Source organism: Aedes aegypti, chromosome 3 (assembly GCF_002204515.2).
Source record: "Aedes aegypti strain LVP_AGWG chromosome 3, AaegL5.0 Primary Assembly, whole genome shotgun sequence".
Lineage (NCBI taxonomy): Eukaryota > Metazoa > Arthropoda > Insecta > Diptera > Culicidae > Aedes > Aedes aegypti.
This window is the reverse complement of record NC_035109.1, coordinates 114038226-114056002: the sequence shown is the minus strand read 5'-3', so window position 1 is coordinate 114056002 and position 17777 is coordinate 114038226. Positions and strand designations below refer to the sequence as shown.

General features: G+C 39.9%; 1 protein-coding gene across 1 annotated transcript; it reads left to right on the top strand.

Annotated features, from left to right (window-relative positions):
• The first annotated feature begins 10205 nt into the window (after positions 1–10205).
• On the top strand, positions 10206–10782 carry LOC5567034 (probable cytochrome P450 313a1). Its single transcript, XM_021850713.1, has one exon. It carries the CDS (start codon positions 10225–10227, stop codon positions 10780–10782), a length of 558 nt encoding a protein of 185 aa, XP_021706405.1. The 5' UTR covers positions 10206–10224.
• Positions 10783–17777: the final 6995 nt, after the last annotated feature.

Below are 17777 nucleotides of genomic sequence, written 5' to 3'. Positions count from 1 at the left end.
CTCTGGAATATCCGAGCAACTGAATCATATCTATGAGTTTGAAATCAATTTATAGAGCAGGTAGTACATCTACCTTTAATAAACGTAGTTCCAGAGTCTACAGTTCTTCAGTGGGAGCAAATTGATTCGTGCGCATCACAATGCACAATCACACTGAAATTGCTCCAATTTATCGATCATAGGAGGGTGACATGTAGGAAGCGGAATGTATGGCCTCATCATGTGGGTTTGCAATATGTGCTTATTCTGGGAAAAACTGTTTGATGGATCGTGTGGAAAAATAAAAGCCATCAATCAAGGCGCTTTTATGATGGAGCGCTGTCGCTTAACCCTTTGGTCCATGTGACAACATGATGATGTGGTTGTGAGAAAAATATTTATGAAGTCTGTGACTAAGTGCCGGTTGATTGATATCAGCTACACGACAACTATAAAATATTTGAGTTGCTGATCTATGATACAAACAATTTTGATTGACATACTTTGCAAACCGAATTAATTCTTAACTTTGATTTTACATTATACATTATCGTATTCTAATTGGAAGCTTATTTAATCAAATGCACAAAATAAAAATATATTTTTTGCAATCTATCACAGATGACACGCAGCTTTCGTCCTTTGGTGGAGAGGCCTGTGCCTTCTGCCTTCAAAGATTTTTTAACATCCCTGTAGAAACTCAGGTAAGCCAGATGTAGAAATATTGTATAATATTGGTCCCGGGAAGATCTGATAATAATCCTAAAGTGTACGATTTGACAGATAACTTTGGATTACTTTAACATATTGGAAAATTGAAGTTTTCTAATTTTACAATCAAGCCTTCCTGCTAAACACTGTCGAATGCTTCTTCTATGTCTAGAAGAGCAAGACCAGTAGAATAGCCTTCAGATTTGTTGGAACAGATCAAATTTGTTACGCGTAAAAGTTGATGAGTGGTCGAATGTCCTTGGCGGAATGCGGCCATCATTCTGTTCAAAATAACCTTTTCAAAAAGTTTACTGATGGAGGAAAGCAAACTGATTGGACGATAGCTAGAAGCTTCTGCAGGATTTTTGTCTGGCTTTAAAATTGGTACAACCTTAGCATTTTTCCATTTGCCAGTAAAATATGCTAATTGAAAACATTTGTTAAATATATCAACTAAGAATGATAAGCTACTTTCTACAAGTTTCTCGATGAGGATCTAGGAAATTCCATCATCGCCCAATTTAGTCTCCTAAGAATTTTCGAAAACGTTCTCGAATTTTTTTTTTTTTTATCTTCATTAACGAGATTTTTAGCCCTGGGCTAGTTCATCTCGGGACCAACGGCTTTACTTCCCTTCCGAAGGAAGTCGTCACTGGATTTTTAGTGACTATCTCGGGGATGGGATTCGATCCCAGGTCCTCGGCGTGAGAGGTGTGTGATCTAACCACTACACCAGGTCCGCCCTTTCTCTTGATTGAGAATATTTTCGAAGTTCTGAGTGGCTTGCTTTTCTATTGGACTAGTAAGTCCTAAGTAAAAATTGTGCGCACTTTCAAACTGCATAGCAAGTTTTTGAGCTTTTTCGCAATCAGTTAGTAATAATTTGTTTTTCTCTTTCAATGCCGGTATTGGCTTCTGAGGTTTTATCAAAATTTTAAAATTTCCAAAAGGTCTTAGAGCCAAGGTCCAATTGAGAAATTTTATTTTCAAAATTTTAGTTTCTTAATTGTAAAAATCGTTTCTTGATAGCTTTCTGCAAATCCTGTCATACAAATTTTCATAGCAGGATCGCGAGTGCGTTGAAACTGCCTTCTCCTCATGTTTTTAAGACGGATCAAGAGTTTAAGATCATCGTTTGAAATCACGGATTCAAATTTTGTTAAAGTTTCAAGAGCATTGTCAAGATCAAGTTTTGTTTGTAAAGAAATGTTAACATCAAGATTAAAGTCAATATATGTTTCATACATATTCCAGTCGGCTCGAAAATGATTGAAAGTAGAGCTGATAGGATTGAGAATCGCTTCATGGGATGTTTGAAATGTAACAGGGACATGATCAGAATTGATATCAGAAGAAAAACATGTAGGGCTGTCAAGGTATTGAATTGAGAAATATCCTGAAGAGCACTCACCAAATAAAATTCTGCCGTTGAAATTACTTTATAAATTATTCCATGACCAATGTTTAGCATTGAAGTAACCAATGACAAAAAATGACTTATTTCGAGTCAATTTTCATGAGTCAGTTTAGAGAAAATTAACTTGCTGTCCAGAGCATTGAAAAAGCAAATAGGCAGTTATGAAAGTATATTTACCAAGTTGTGTTTCAACAGAAACACCTAAGGTTTCAAAAACTTTAGTTCCAAACTGTTGTTGTTTATACACCTATGAACGATGATTGAAACTCCTTCACAAGCCCCATTAAGTCGATCATTACGATAAACAAAAAAAGTTAGGATCTCTTTTGAGTTTGGATACAGGTTTCAAATAGATTTCAGTAATAGCTGCTATATGCACGTTATTAGCTGTGAGAAAATTAAACAACTCGTCCTCTTTACCATTCAAAGAACAAGCATTCCAATTTAAAATATTTAAATTATTATTTATTGGATCTATTAGAAAAACGTAATCCAATATCAATTTGATTAGTAAATTTTACACCAACTTGGACTGCTTCAGCCCACTTGAAGTGGGTACATTATCTGATGATTTCCTATTAGAATTTTCGGTAGACGAAGAGGCGGAGTAGAAGTTTCCTGTGGCGGCAGGGTTTTTTTCCATTTGATTTGAAACAAGTAGAATGGGTACTCATAGTACGAATAGGGGTGGAGTTCAAATTACCTGCTACGATATCGGCAAAGGATTTTCCTTGGGCAGATACATTCGAAATTAAAAGATTCGAACGGCTACCCGACGGATTAAAATTAGTTTTTGAATGAGCATGATTATGATCTTCCTGATGAATATGATTCTTTATCAAGCGATCGTTAACTGAAAAATGAGCATTGTTCGATACTCTACCAGGCAAATTCCATGTACATCTTCCTGACACGAGCCTCGACGACACGCCTACGCGAAGGGCAAGCCCAAACATTTGACTTATGATTGCCCCCGCAATTGGCGCATATGAATTTGGTGGTATCTTCCTTCACTGGACAGACGTTCTTGGCGTGAGAAGAACCTCCGCGAATCATGCATTTAGCATCCAAGTGACAATTTTTTGTACCATGACCCCACTTTTGGCACCGACGGCACTGAGTGGGGTTCTGGTAATTTCCTCTAGGATTCTGGAAATGTGCCCATGTCACACGGACATCGAACATAAGTCTAGGTTTTTCTAAAGCTTGTATATTATTTCGATCTTTTTTGTTAAAGTGAGCTAATTAATATTCTTGGGAAAGCCCTTTCCAAACAATGCCAGATTGGGTTCTCTTTTTCATAATGATCACTTGGACTGGGGAAAATTCAAGTAAATCATTTATTCCATTTTTGATCTCTTCAGGTGACTTATAGTCACATGAGAGACCTTTCAAGACGACTTTGAACAATCGTTCAGATCACAGAAAATTAAATGGAATGACTCCTACTTTCTTGTTTCAACACGGTCCATAACGATTATTACTTTGAAAATATAATTAGGATAGGAATAATGCGAAATGAAGAGGGATTGGGTTGACACGATAACAATTAATAATATATAACGATGAAACAACTTGCCAACACGTCGTTATTTGGTTTGTTTTGAAAAGCGCACGAACTTCCTAGTATCTGTACTACATGCTCAAAACATATGTTAACATCATGGCCTACTTCATTCGGTCGAATATGAAAGTTGATTTTTTGATGATTTGTCCAGCACTGTAGGTCGCGAAGACATTTCAAAATGAATTTGAGCTCAACTTTACAGATATTGATGAAGTATAGAAAGACATATTTTCAATTCACCTCTATCAATAAGAGGTTGGCATAGCCTTTACTAAAAACATTAATTTCTATTCTAATGGTAAATATCCAACAACATAAATGACCAACAGCTACTGTAACTGTATCAAAAATGTAGGGGATATCCCTAGTCATCATAACATTTTATTATCAATCAAAGGAATTCGCGTTATAGACGAAAACGTCGGATATCGCGAATTTTGTTCATAACACGCAGTTATAATACAATATTGTATTCAACACTCAAAGTAATTTTGATAAAACACGACTGATCAGTAGCTTTCTTCTTTCTTGGGAGGAGCTGCCCAATGAGCTACAGTACAGGTGAAGAAGACCATGATTTGCATATGTATTGGTAACTAAAAAAGTGGTGACGTCACTATTTGGTTGCAAGCACGAGTAGATATTGGATATTTGAAACAAATTGAATGTTACATAAAAAAATGTGGTGCATACCATGAAATTTGATTCGAACTAGATGATTTTTGATTATTGTATTTATCGTTGGACTATTTCAACACAATAGACATAAAAATATTCAAATTGAGGTTTGCCTAGCACGAAATAGGGTATTCCATCTGTATAAATAACTAATGCATACTTTTTGATGACGCCGTAAAAACTATTAGTAACCAAATGTGTAGCTTGTTGTTTCTGAGCAGATGAATAGATTAACACGTAATTAAATAACACTGTGGTGAAACAATGCTCAGAAACAATAAGGTACATACTTGGCTGGATTTTATATCTTGCTTGCGTTTGATCAGCGTTCGTAGTGTTCTCAGCATTAACAATCTTACCACTTCCTCTAACATGACATGAGTAGAATTGCACCCATCATGACTGACGAACTCTGACCAATCGGAATCGTTCAGGCTATCAACATCTGAACTTCGTAGCGGTAGATGGATTGGCCAGCTCAATCGCCTCTAACAAAACATCCATGTTTGAGTCAGAATCACGTATGTTCTGTTCCTTTTGGAACGGTGAAACATCGCAAGAAGATCCATTTTCAACTATTAACGTTTTTCGATTTCTCCGCCTCCAATGAACAGTGATTTTGCAAAAGGTTAGCCACAAGTTCCTTCCGCCCGTTGATAACGTTGGGAACGACCTCTACTCTCAACGCATGACGATTCCGGAGTACGAATGGTGGGAAAAGCTGTAATTGGCATTACGTTTCTCAGTACTGCACAAAGAAATCTTACCGCCTCGGACCAGACTATTTCGATCTGCACCTGTCAACGATTTTCGGATCGAAGCATTGAACACAAAATCGTCAGATGTGAAATGCTGGGAGCATACATAAAGCGATGTACCCGGATCTTTGATGAGCCCACAAAATGTCACCCATTTCGATCGCTTGCTAGGTTCTTTGGGGAAAGTGTGAAAACTTATGCAAATATCACTGTTCTTCGATTCCTGTGTCGTTATCTTGCACACACTGACTGCACACTGTGGAATTCTATCAAAATTTACCAGAAATTGTTAAAACTATACGAAAAAAAGTGGAAAAACTTCCGAACTCGCGCACTTTTTGCTTTCGCGTCAAGGGATTTTAAATTGTAAACACAGATAGTGACGTAGGCAAGATCAGCGATGTATTGGTGTTAGGTGTCATTTTCCACTTTACACAGTTGTCACACATACTATTCTACGGAACTGCGCCACCTGTTCTGTAACTCATTGGGAGCTGTCTTACCTATCAGTTTGCAAAATCGAGAGCCCGTGACTTTTATTCAGGGGTGCACATGGTAGAATACCAGCATAAATATTTAAAGATGTTTTAATGGCATTTTTCAAAGAAAAAATACAATGATTTAGGGTAATACGATAAATTTATAAGCCAACTAATAGCAAGATTGAAATCCAATCAAATTCGTGAGATATTCAAATATGTTAATTGGAAACTTAAGCCAAGAAAGTTTCTCGAGGTTTGTGTCGAAAATGTTCGATGCTCATTGGTCGATCTTTGGAAAAATATTAGGAAGTTCCTTGACGAATAATAGGCAGAATCAAGAAAATTCATAGCACATTCTAGCGAGATATTCAAGATGTGACCGAGGAGGGCAGATCTTATCCTTCGTTGTTTTTTGTGAAGATTCTTGTTGGATATCTGACAAGGTTCTCGGACATTTTCTGGTGAAAAACTTCACGTATTCTTCTCGCGATTTCAAAAACCGACGTGGTGGCTTAGATTTCTATTGTGTAGACTCCACCACGTCGGTGGAGAGTGATGTGTGGCATTTCACTACCTAAAAAAAATGCGCTCTCAGTGCACTTTGCGAAAAAGGACCACGTGATTATTGAGCTGAAATCGAATTCAGGTTAACTTCTGCGTCCATGAGTCCTCTCATGGCGTAGGGGTAACGTGCCCTAACTAGAGATCAGGGAGTCGTGAGTTCGATTCTCACTGAAAAGACGAGTAACATTTTCGCAAAACTTCACATCAATTTGTCCATTTAATTCAATTGCAAAGTATCTGCAATGTTTAGCTTTTCGGTAGATGTTAAACTTCCACTCGGCTGGTTAGCCGTAAACCACGATTCATAATTAAAAACAAGTATGATCTTGCGGATTTCTGGTTAAATCCTTCGCACTCCTCATGATATTTTCCAAATTTTTCAAGACCCTCCTAAAATGCTTTTTGAGGAAATGTTCAATACGTATTCCTGGAAAATCTATGACGAATTGCTGGCAGAATAATAGGTTTCTTCCCAAGAACTTCACCTGTATGACTTTTGTTCAATTTGAGAAGATCGTATTGGGATGTTCCTTGGAATGACGCTTAATAGACTCCTGGCAGAAAGTTGAGTGGATTTTTACAGAGGATGAAAGCAAATTTATTACGTGTATCCCAGATGTGATCTTTGGATTTACCTATCAAAGTCATCTGTTGATTCATTTGTGATTTTTGGTACGTTTTCCTAAGCTTCTACACAAGCTTCTTCGTACATTTATTTAAATCAATTTTAACCTTATTTTGAGCTGCATTCAAACCATGAGTTTCCTTCGTTTCCATGATTTTTTATTTTAATAACCTCAATTAGGGGTCCGCGGGATAGAGAGGAGACCGCAACTCCAAAAAGGCTGAAAACCACTGTTCGAAGAGGTTTTTTTTTCAAAACGGTGTCCAAGTTGGATTACCACCGCTAGATTTCACTAACGGGTCCAACGAAAAATCGTAGGCACGGGCAGTGTTGATAGACTCACACTCAAGTCTAAATCTATTCGCTCTCCCGTGAGAACAAACTCATTAGAGATCTGTTGCGTAAATCTCACGCTTGAGATTTTGGCAGTGTTGATAGACTCACACTCAAGTCTAAATCTATTCGCTCTCCCGTGAGAACAAACTCATTAGAGATCTGTTGCGTAAATCTCACGCTTGAGATTTTGATGCAAAATCACTCAATCAACTCAAACCGTAAAAAATGATTCAGTCACAAAACCCGTCATAAACTCGTGAAACTCGAATTTTGTTGTTTTTGTTAGAAAGGATTACTATAATTTTACCAGACTAACAATAAATTATTGTCGTGTGTGAATAAACTGTCGAAATACGAGACAATGAGTTAAAAAAGTGAGCCAACTCATCCATGATTTTTTGACTGCTGAGTTGGGTGATTGAAAAATCTCAAGAGTGAGTTATGAGAAATTGAGTTTTTCACAACACTGGGCACGGGTCCAAACAAGGATTTTAAAGGGACCAATAAAAAGGAGAAAAATATAGTACTAAGAAGTACTGTTTTTTCTAGCGCTGAAAAGTACTGTTAATTGCTTTAGATAGTTTTAAAAACATCCGAGAGCAGACAGAATTCGTTAACGCACAGCACGAAGGCACGATGCGCACTGTGCAAACTTACTTATCGCTACATGCATACACAAGCCACGTTGTATATCTGTTAAAACACTAGAAAAATTAACAGCTACCCCATGCGCTAGAGTTCATATAGCACATACGCAATGTATGCATCTATCTCGAATAGATGCATTTATCAATGTAGTATTAAAACTTCTATACGGTGAAAATACTGTTATAAAGCGTTTTCGAGTTAATTATTTTTGCTTATGATTACTATAGTTTATATAATAACATTAAAATAATCGGTGCTTTACATGTACTACAACAAAGACGAATCATATAACATAGCAGGAACTAACTGAAAAAATAGAAGATTTATAAAAAAAAAATCGTTTGCATTACTTAATGTCGAAATCATTTTAACCCAAGAGCAGTCGAATAGCTTATAAGACCTAGCTTGCTGAAAAAAGGGCCCGACGCTCTTGAGCTAAATCGCAATCAATTTCATAACCCGGTCATATAAACACCGAACGTGACAAAGCTTCCAAGCAAATAATGCAAAAAGAAATTGTTATCAAAACAACTATCAAACACAAACCTGCCTCAAGCAGAACGGCTGTCCCACCTGTTAATTGAAACCCATTCGTGCGTGGAAAATAAGCTAGACTATATCGCGAACAGTGAAGCGCCTCGCTTCAGGCCTCTCACAAGTGCGGATTGTTCCGACCCCGAGTTTTACATAATTGGCTGGTTTGATTATTCTACGGCACACAATGCTTGCATTTGTGAGCCTGGTACTTTTAATCGTAGCAATTCTGATGGTACACTGGTGGCATGCCAAAGTAGATTTTGCCCGCTATCTTCCTCGAGCACAACCACACTACCCAGTGATAGGAAATTTGCAAATTGCCCTGCCGTTTGGGAAAAGTGCGGAAGAACTTCTTGGACTGCTCCACAGTTACTTTCGGCAACACGACCGAATGTTTGCCATCCATATCGGTCCCAAGGTTGCGATTGGTCTGTCGCATCCGGAATTGGTGCAACAGGTTCTGAACCATCCCTATTGCCAGGAGAAATCGAATGTGTATGAACTTCTTCGATTACCGAATGGATTGCTGTCGTCTAAGTGTAAAATTGATCTCGATATTTGAATTTGAAAACTGTATGTTCAGAATTTTAAATTTTACAGACAAAGTTTGGAAGCTGCATCGGAAGACACTGAACTCGACGTTCAACTTAAGAATATTGAACAGTTTCCTTCCCATTTTTAACGATAGCACCAGAAAACTAATTCAATTGTTGGACCAATATGCGTCTACCGGAAAAACGTTCAACATTCTCGCTCCTCTCACACATTGTACGCTTGGCATGGTTTGCGAAACATCTTTCGGTAAAAAAGTTCTGGAGAGGGAAGGAAAAGAACAGTTTTTCGATGACTTGGAAGTGTAGGTAGTCTGAACTATTCGAAAAATAATTTAAGATTTATACCATTTTGCACCAGCTTGCTGACATCCTTGGGGAAGCGTGTGGTCAATGTACTTCTGCATAGTGAAATCATCTACCGGCTTACGCCGATGTATCGCGATGAAACCAAATCCAGAGCCGTTTGTCGTCAGTTCACGGATAAAGTGATTGAGGAAAAAAGAATCGAAATTGAATCCTCATTTGCGGGTGACTCCAGTTTGATAACTACGGAAGGAACTCTATCAGACGATGAAGGTGAAGCTTACAAACGACCACAAATTTTCATAGATCAACTTTTGAAAATGCCGCTTATGACGAAGTCTGCCTATAACTTCACCGATCTGGAAATCTCCGACCAAGTTTTTACCATGATCATAGCGGTCAGTTTAACATTTACAGGGTGATTACTAATTCCTGTCAGTAAAGTAACTGATTGTAGATAAAAGAAGTGAGCATGAATTTTAATTTCCAGTGTACATCCTGTTTTGTACATCTATGAAGTTTGTTTTGACAAAGAAAAGATTAAATCTTTTTTCATTTACCTTAATTTTTAGTCATATGTGTTGTTTTAAAGGCATTGCACCTGGCACGCACGTTTTCCACAGATATGTATTTTTGAATAAACTCAGCTGAAAAATGTTCCTGATTAAAAAAGTATGTTACCACAATTTTCAGACTTACTAGTGAATATGAGTAAGACTGAATATGGAAAATTTTAGCGAAAAAAATATGTCTTTTTTGGTTAAAATATATGCTTTCGAATAACGTGCGTTTTAACTGTAATGCTTCTAAAAGAACGCATTTGTCTGGAAATTAAGGTAAAAAACATCAATATGTTATCTATGTACAGTGAAGACAAATGTTATAGATGTCCAAAACTGGATATGCACTGGTAATTAAAATTCATACAACCATCGTTTTTCTATGATTACTTATTTTACTGACAGGAAATAGTAATCACCCTGTACAAGTTTGTATTGTAACACTTACATATAATTTCTGTTTGTAATTGGACTTTCACAGGGCAACGAAACATCAGCCACTCAAATGGCACACACTTGTCTGCTGCTGGCTATGAACCCAGCCATTCAACAAAAAGCATATCAGGAAGTTCAGCAGTTCATAGAAACTGAGAACTCGTACATTGACGCAGATATCCTTCGGAAACTCGTCTACATAGAAGCAGTTTTGAAAGAATCGATGCGACTACTGCCAGTTGGATCACTGATATCCCGAAAAAATCTTCAAGACATCGTTCTCGATGGCCACATAATCCCCAAAAACACCCCGCTGCTGATGAAACCGTACTCACTGCACCGCCGTCCGGACATCTGGGGTTCGGACGCCGAACAGTTCGTCCCGGAACGATTCCTCGGAGAAGACTCCAAACGACGACATCCGTACGCATTCATCCCGTTTAGCGGAGGTCCTCGGGGCTGCATTGGACTTCGGTATGCTATGATGACACTGAAGATTATGCTGGCGTTGATTTTGAAGAATTTCGAAATCAGCACCCAACTGAAGTATCGGGATTTAAGGATCCATTACCAGCTATCGCTGAACCTTGCTGGTCCCCATGCGGTTAGCTTGGAACGGCGAAGGTGAAAACCAGCTGGAGAATGCGTTTCGTAATCTGAATTATTTAGTGATCCAATTCTGTATGATTATGATATTTTATGATAATACTGAGCTAGTTTCCAGCTGTCATTCATCATATTTAAAGAGCTTTTTTTCGAAAGATCCTTCCACTATTTTATTGAAAATATATTGGAGATGTTAGTTGAAGGATTTCTTCAAGGGTACCTCCAGGTATTCCTCTAGGAGTTCCTCCAAGAGTTTATTTAAGGGTTCCGTCAGAAATTCTTGCAGAGATTCCAAATTTCTATTAGGATTCCTCGAGAAATTCTTCAAGTGATTCCTCTACTAATTACTCCAGGGATTCCCTTAGCGACCCCTCCAGGGATTCCTCTAAAAATTCTTTACAAGACTCCTTAAGGAAATGCTCCAGAAATTCCTCCTAGAATTTCCCCAGGGAGTCCTCCAGAGATCATTCCAAGAGTTACTCCAGGGATTCTTCCATGAATTCCTCCAGGTATTCCTTCAGGGATTCCTCCAGGAATTCCTTCAGGGATTCCCTCAGGGATTCCTCCAGGAATTCCTTCAGGGATTCCCTCAGGGATTCTTTCAGGGATTCCTCCAGGAATTCCGACAGGGATTCCTCCAGGAATTCCGACAGGGATTCCTCCAGGAATTCCGACAGGGATTCCTCCAAGAAGTCCAACAGGGATTCCTCCAGGAATTCCGACAGGGATTCCTCCAGGAATTCCGACAGGGATTCCTCCAGGAATTCCGACAGGGATTCCTCCAGGAATTCCGACAGGGATTCCTCCAGGAAATCCGACAGGGATTCCACCACGAATTCCGACAAGGATTCCTCCAGGAATTCCGACAGGGATTCCTCCAGGAATTCCGACAGGGATTCCTCCAGAAATACCGACAGGGATTCCTCCAGGAATTCCTACAGGGATTCCTCCAGGAATTCCGACAGGGATTCCTCCAGGAATTCCGACAGGATTCCTCCAGGAATTCCGACAGGGATTCCTCCAGGAATTCCGACAGGGATTCCTCCAGGAATTCCGACAGGGATTCCTCCAGGAATTCCGACAGGGATTCCTCCAGGAATTCCGACAGGGATTCCTCCAGGAATTCCGACAGGGATTCCTCCAGGAATTCCGACAGGGATTCCTCCAGGAATTCCGACAGGGATTCCTCCAGGAATTCCGACAGGGATTCCTCCAGGAATTCCGACAGGGATTCCTCCAGGAATTCCGACAGGGATTCCTCCAGGAATTCGACAGGGATTCCTCCAGGAATTCCGACAGGGATTCCTCCAGGAATTCCGACAGGGATTCCTCCAGGAATTCCGACAGGGATTCCTCCAGGAATTCCGACAGGGATTCCTCCAGGAATTCCGACAGGGATTCCTCCAGGAATTCCGACAGGGATTCCTCCAGGAATTCCGACAGGGATTCCTCCAGGAATTCCGACAGGGATTCCTCCAGGAATTCCTACAGGGATTCCTCCAATTCCTAGGATCCAGGATTCCTGCAGGGATTCCTCCAGGATTCCCAGGATTCCTCCAGGGATTCCTTCAGGGATTCCTCCAGGGATTCCTTCAGGGATTCCTCCAGGGATTCCTTCAGGGATTCCTCCAGGGATTCCTTCAGGGATTCCTCCAGGGATTCCTTCAGGGATTCCTCCAGGGATTCCTTCAGGGATTCCTCCAGGGATTCCTTCAGGGATTCCTCCAGGGATTCCTTCAGGGATTCCTCCAGGGATTCCTTCAGGGATTCCTCCAGGGATTCCTTCAGGGATTCCTCCAGGGAATTCCTTCAGGGATTCCTCTAGGAATTCCGACAGGGATTCCTCCAGGGATTCCTTCATGGATTCCTTCAGGGATTCCTTCAGGGACTCCTCCAGGGATTCCTTTAGGAATTCTTCCAGGGATTCCTCTAGGAATTCATCCAGGATTCCTCTAGGAATTCTTTAAGGGATTCCTCCAGGAATTCATTCCAGGGATTCCTCCAGGAATTCCTCCAGGGATTCCTCCAGGAATTCCTCCAGGGATTCCTCCAGGAATTCCTCCAGGGATTCCCATCCAGGATTCCCAGGAATTCCTTCAGGGATTCCTCCAGGAATTCCTTCAGAGATTCCTCCAGGAATTCCTTTAGGGATTCCTCCAGGAATTCCTTCAGGGATTCCTCCAGGAATTCCTTCAGAGATTTCTACAGGAATTCTTCAGGGATTCCTCAAGGAATTCCTTTAGGGATTGCTCAAGGAATTCCTTTAGGGATTCCTCCAGGAATTCCGACAGGGATTCCTCCAGGAATTCCGACAGGGATTCCTCCAGGAATTCCGACAGGGATTCCTCCAGGAATTCCGACAGGGATTCCTCCAGGAATTCCGACAGGGATTCCTCCAGGAATTCCGACAGGGATTCCTCCAGGAATTCGGACAGGGATTCCTCCAGGAATTCCGACAGGGATTCCTCCAGGAATTCCGACAGGGATTCCTCCAGGAATTCCTACAGGGATTCCTCCAGGGATTCCTTAAGGAATTCTTCTAGGGATTCCTGCAGGGATTCCTCCAGGGATTTCTTCAGGGATTCCTCCAGGGATTCCTTCAGGGATTCCTCCAGGGATTCCTTCAGGGATTCCTCCAGGGATTCCTTCAGGGATTCCTCCAGGGATTCCTTCAGGGATTCCTCCAGGGATTCCTTCAGGGATTCCTCCAGGGATTCCTTCAGGGATTCCTCCAGGGATTCCTTCAGGGATTCCTCCAGGGATTCCTTCAGGGATTCCTCCAGGGATTCCTTCAGGGATTCCTCCAGGGATTCCTTCAGGGATTCCTCCAGGGATTCCTTCAGGGATTCCTCCAGGGATTCCTTCAGGGATTCCTCCAGGGATTCCTTCAGGGATTCCTCCAGGGATTCCTTCAGGGATTCCTCCAGGGATTCCTTCAGGGATTCCTCTAGGAATTCCGACAGGGATTCCTCCAGGGATTCCTTCATGGATTCCTTCAGGGATTCCTTCAGGGATTCCTCCAGGGATTCCTTTAGGAATTCTTCCAGGGATTCCTCTAGGAATTCATCCAGGGATTCCTCTAGGAATTCTTTAAGGGATTCCTCCAGGAATTCATCCAGGGATTCCTCCAGGGATTCCTCCAGGAATTCCTCCAGGGATTCCTCCAGGAATTCCTTCAGGGATTCCTCCAGGAATTCCTTCAGAGATTCCTCCAGGAATTCCTTTAGGGATTCCTTCAGGAATTCCTTCAGGGATTCCTCCAGGAATTCCTTCAGAGATTTCTACAGGAATTTCTTCAGGGATTCCTCAAGGAATTCCTTTAGGGATTGCTCAAGGAATTCCTTTAGGGATTCCTCGAAGAATTCCTTCAGGGATTCCTCCAGGAATTCCTTCAGGGATTTCTACAGGAATTCCTTCAGGGATTCCTCCAGAGATTCCTTCAGGGATTTCTCCAGGAATTCTTCCAGGGATTCCTTAAGGAATTCTTCCAGAGATTCCTTTAGGAATTCTTTCAGGGACTTCTTTAGGAATTCTTCCAGGGATTCCTTTAGGAATTCTTCCAGGGATTCCTCTAGGAATTCATCCAGGGATTCCTCTAAGAATTCCTCCAGGAATTCATCCAGGAATGCCTCCAGGCATTCTTCCAGGGATACCTCCAGGAATTCCCCCAGAAATTCCTCCAGGAATTCCTGCATGGATTCCTCCAGAGATTCCTCCAGGAATTTCTTCAGAGATTTTTACAGGAATTCCTTCAGGGATTCCTCCAGGAATTCCTTTAGGGATTGCTCAAGGAATTCCTTTAGGGATTGCTCAAGGAATTCCTTTAGGGATTGCTCAAGGAATTCCTTTAGGGATTCCTCCAGGAATTCCTTCAGGGATTTCTACAGGAACTCCACCAGGAATTCTCAATTAACACTAATCTGACAGACAGACTCTATCTCAGTGGGATTCATCCTTGAATAGTACTTACGGTAATGCTCACAAGGTGTTTCCTGGAATTTCTCATGGTATGTGTTCAGGAATTTCTCCGAGAATTTCAATAAAACTTCTGCAAAGTAAGTATCTATGAGTCCTCATGCATGCAATGATGCCTTCAGGAAGCTTCTTTAAAGCAAATCCCTAATGAATTCCTTCCGTGGATTTTCGTGATTTCCTGGGTGAATTCTTCCAAATATTCCTACAAGAATTTATCGTCAAATTATTTCTAGATTTTGTCCAGAAATTGTTGAAGATATTTTTCAACAGTTAGTCGTTAAATAGTGCACCTGTATTTTTTTCAATGTGTATGTGGTAGGGTTTTTAATACCGGCCACTTTTGCTGCGGATTGGTATAACGGAACACTTTCAGAATCATTGAGAAATATTATAATCATTTAAATAGAAATCAAAATGATCGCTCAAGTAGTTTTTGAAAACAACATCCATTGTGTTATCAACAACTTTGAATAATATAAAGTTATAAATGGTAATAAGTGAGCAAACAAAAATATTATGCCATCTCAGATTTTCTCAAAGCTAGAAAATAAGATTTTTACAAGGTAAACATTATGAGACCTACAGGTATTTATTTTTAAACTTCTTATAACAAAGCACCTGTATTGGGGCCCAGATAGCCGTAGCGGTAAACGCGCAACTATTCAGCAAGACCAAGCTGAGGGTTGTGGGTTCGAATCCCACCGGTCGAGGATCTTTTCGGGTTGGAAATTTTCTCGACTTCCCAGGGCATAGAGTATCTTCGTACCTGCCACACGATATACACATGCAAAAAATGGTCATTGGCATAGTAAGCTCTCAGTTAATAACTGTGGAAGTGCTCATAAGAACACTAAGCTGAGAAGCAGGCTCTGTCCTAGTAGGGACGTAACGCCAGAAAGAAGAAGAAGAAGAAGATAACAAAGCACCTCACGAGTGTAAACCAACCAAGGCTTGGTGTGAGTAAATACGCACCCGCCTGTTCGGGGGAACATACCAGAAGAAAAAGCACAAAGCTTACGAACATTTACTCGCAAGTAACCTAACAGGGTTTGATTTATTACGATTTTGACAGATAAATCTATTGTATATCCATCAACACGACTGTGAGCTACCAGTTCGTAGACAAAAACCCTTAAAAACAGAAATCTTAGAGGAGAAATCACTTTTTACCTCCGAACACATTCACGAATCACTTTAACTTCATTTACTCGCGAGCACGACAGATGCGAGTAAAGCAGCAATCTGATGCTCCCAAGCATTTTGTTTTGTTTTGTTCTGGTTCAGTAGACATGTTCAACAATTTCCATCACTGGATATAAGTAACCGATATAATATTTTTAATGATACTAATAAAAGAATTTTAGAATTAATAAATAAAATAAAATCTATAAGGGCCGATTTCTTCACCTTCGCTTAAGCCGTAAACCACGTTTACCCATACGATTAAACCAGGTTTAAGGCCTAAGCGGTGGTGATGAAACCGCTTATAAGTAGTTTTTGAGTACCGTTTTGATTCATATTCCCATCTCGTCAGACGACGACCACGCACTGAGTTTCCTGATCGGTCGGTAATTGATCGGTAGGTAGCGTAGTCACGATCCCGATGTCTAAAAACAAGATCTCTCTCGCTTTGATGTACACGACAATGTACAGTATTGGACAAAACATTTGCAACTTTTTCGATTTTCCATACAAAATGACCAACTTTGGCAAGTAAGATCTCAGTTATTTATGGACCGATTCGAATGAAACTTTTACAGAACATCAGATGTAACTTGAATTTTAACATATATTTTTGAATAATTTTTCCAATCACGAGTTTATAAGTAATAACGATTTGACTAAAGTGTAATTTTCGACGAAAAATTCAAAACTTTTTATCTCAAAATCTGATAGCTTTACACAAAAACTGTATTCAGCAAACTTATTAATCTCGTCAAAATCTACAACTTTGCTGAATATACGGTGAAGCTATTCCTTCAATATGTTAAGTTATGTCAATTATGAAAAATCGTCAAAAAATTCACTTTAGTATAACCGTTACTGCTTTTCAACTTGTAATTGGAAAAATCACTCAAAAATATATGTTAAAGTTCAAGTTATGTCTGATACTCTGTGAAAATTTCATTCAAATCGGATCATAAATAACTGAGATATAGTTTATCAATGTTGATCATTTTGTATGGAAAATCGAAAAAGTTGCAAATGTTTTGTCCAATACTGTATGTGTCGAATGTACATTGTACATGTCAAACATCCGAAAGAGTGCGAAATGATGAAACCATGTGCTTGGGACCAGTGCTGTAAACATTCGACACTTTATTTCGTTGCCACGGTCAGTAGTCATTTTATTTTCCTGCATTCATTCGCTAACGCTTTCTTTCACACACAGCACGAGCGGTAGATTGAACATCAAGAAACACAAACAACTGTCAATTGAATGGCATCTGACACGATGACATTTGCATAAATCATAAGTTTGCATATAATTCAGACAGATCGGATCATAAACAACAAGAATAGTTTGATATCGCTTGTTATGTCGAATGTGACACACATATATAGTGAAAGCAGCTCCTATTACGAAAAATACGAATTGGGTATCGTGGGTTCGATCCTCAACGGAGTACATGGTATCCTTTTGCAATTTCAATTTCAATCTGTACATTTGATACGTCGTGCACATGTGAACTTCAAAACCTTACAATAGCAAAATTCCTTAGGGCTTCTCAGCTTAGTGTACTTATGAGCACTGAGACCTTTCTTTGCCAAAGTTGCCATTTTCGCATTCGTATATCGTGTGGCAGGTACGCTGATACTCTATGCCCAGTAGACCTATTCATATTTTCAAAAATGTCGGGAAATCAACCAGTCAACCAATATTTAGATTTTTCATGTTAAAATGAACTTCTGGTCAAAATTTCAATCAATTTGGAGAAAAATTAGGTGTGCTTCAAATCAATTATGTATTTTTGGGCTAATATCAAGCTACAAAAAATCATAACTACCGAACGGAACACCAAAAATTATTGGAAATACCTC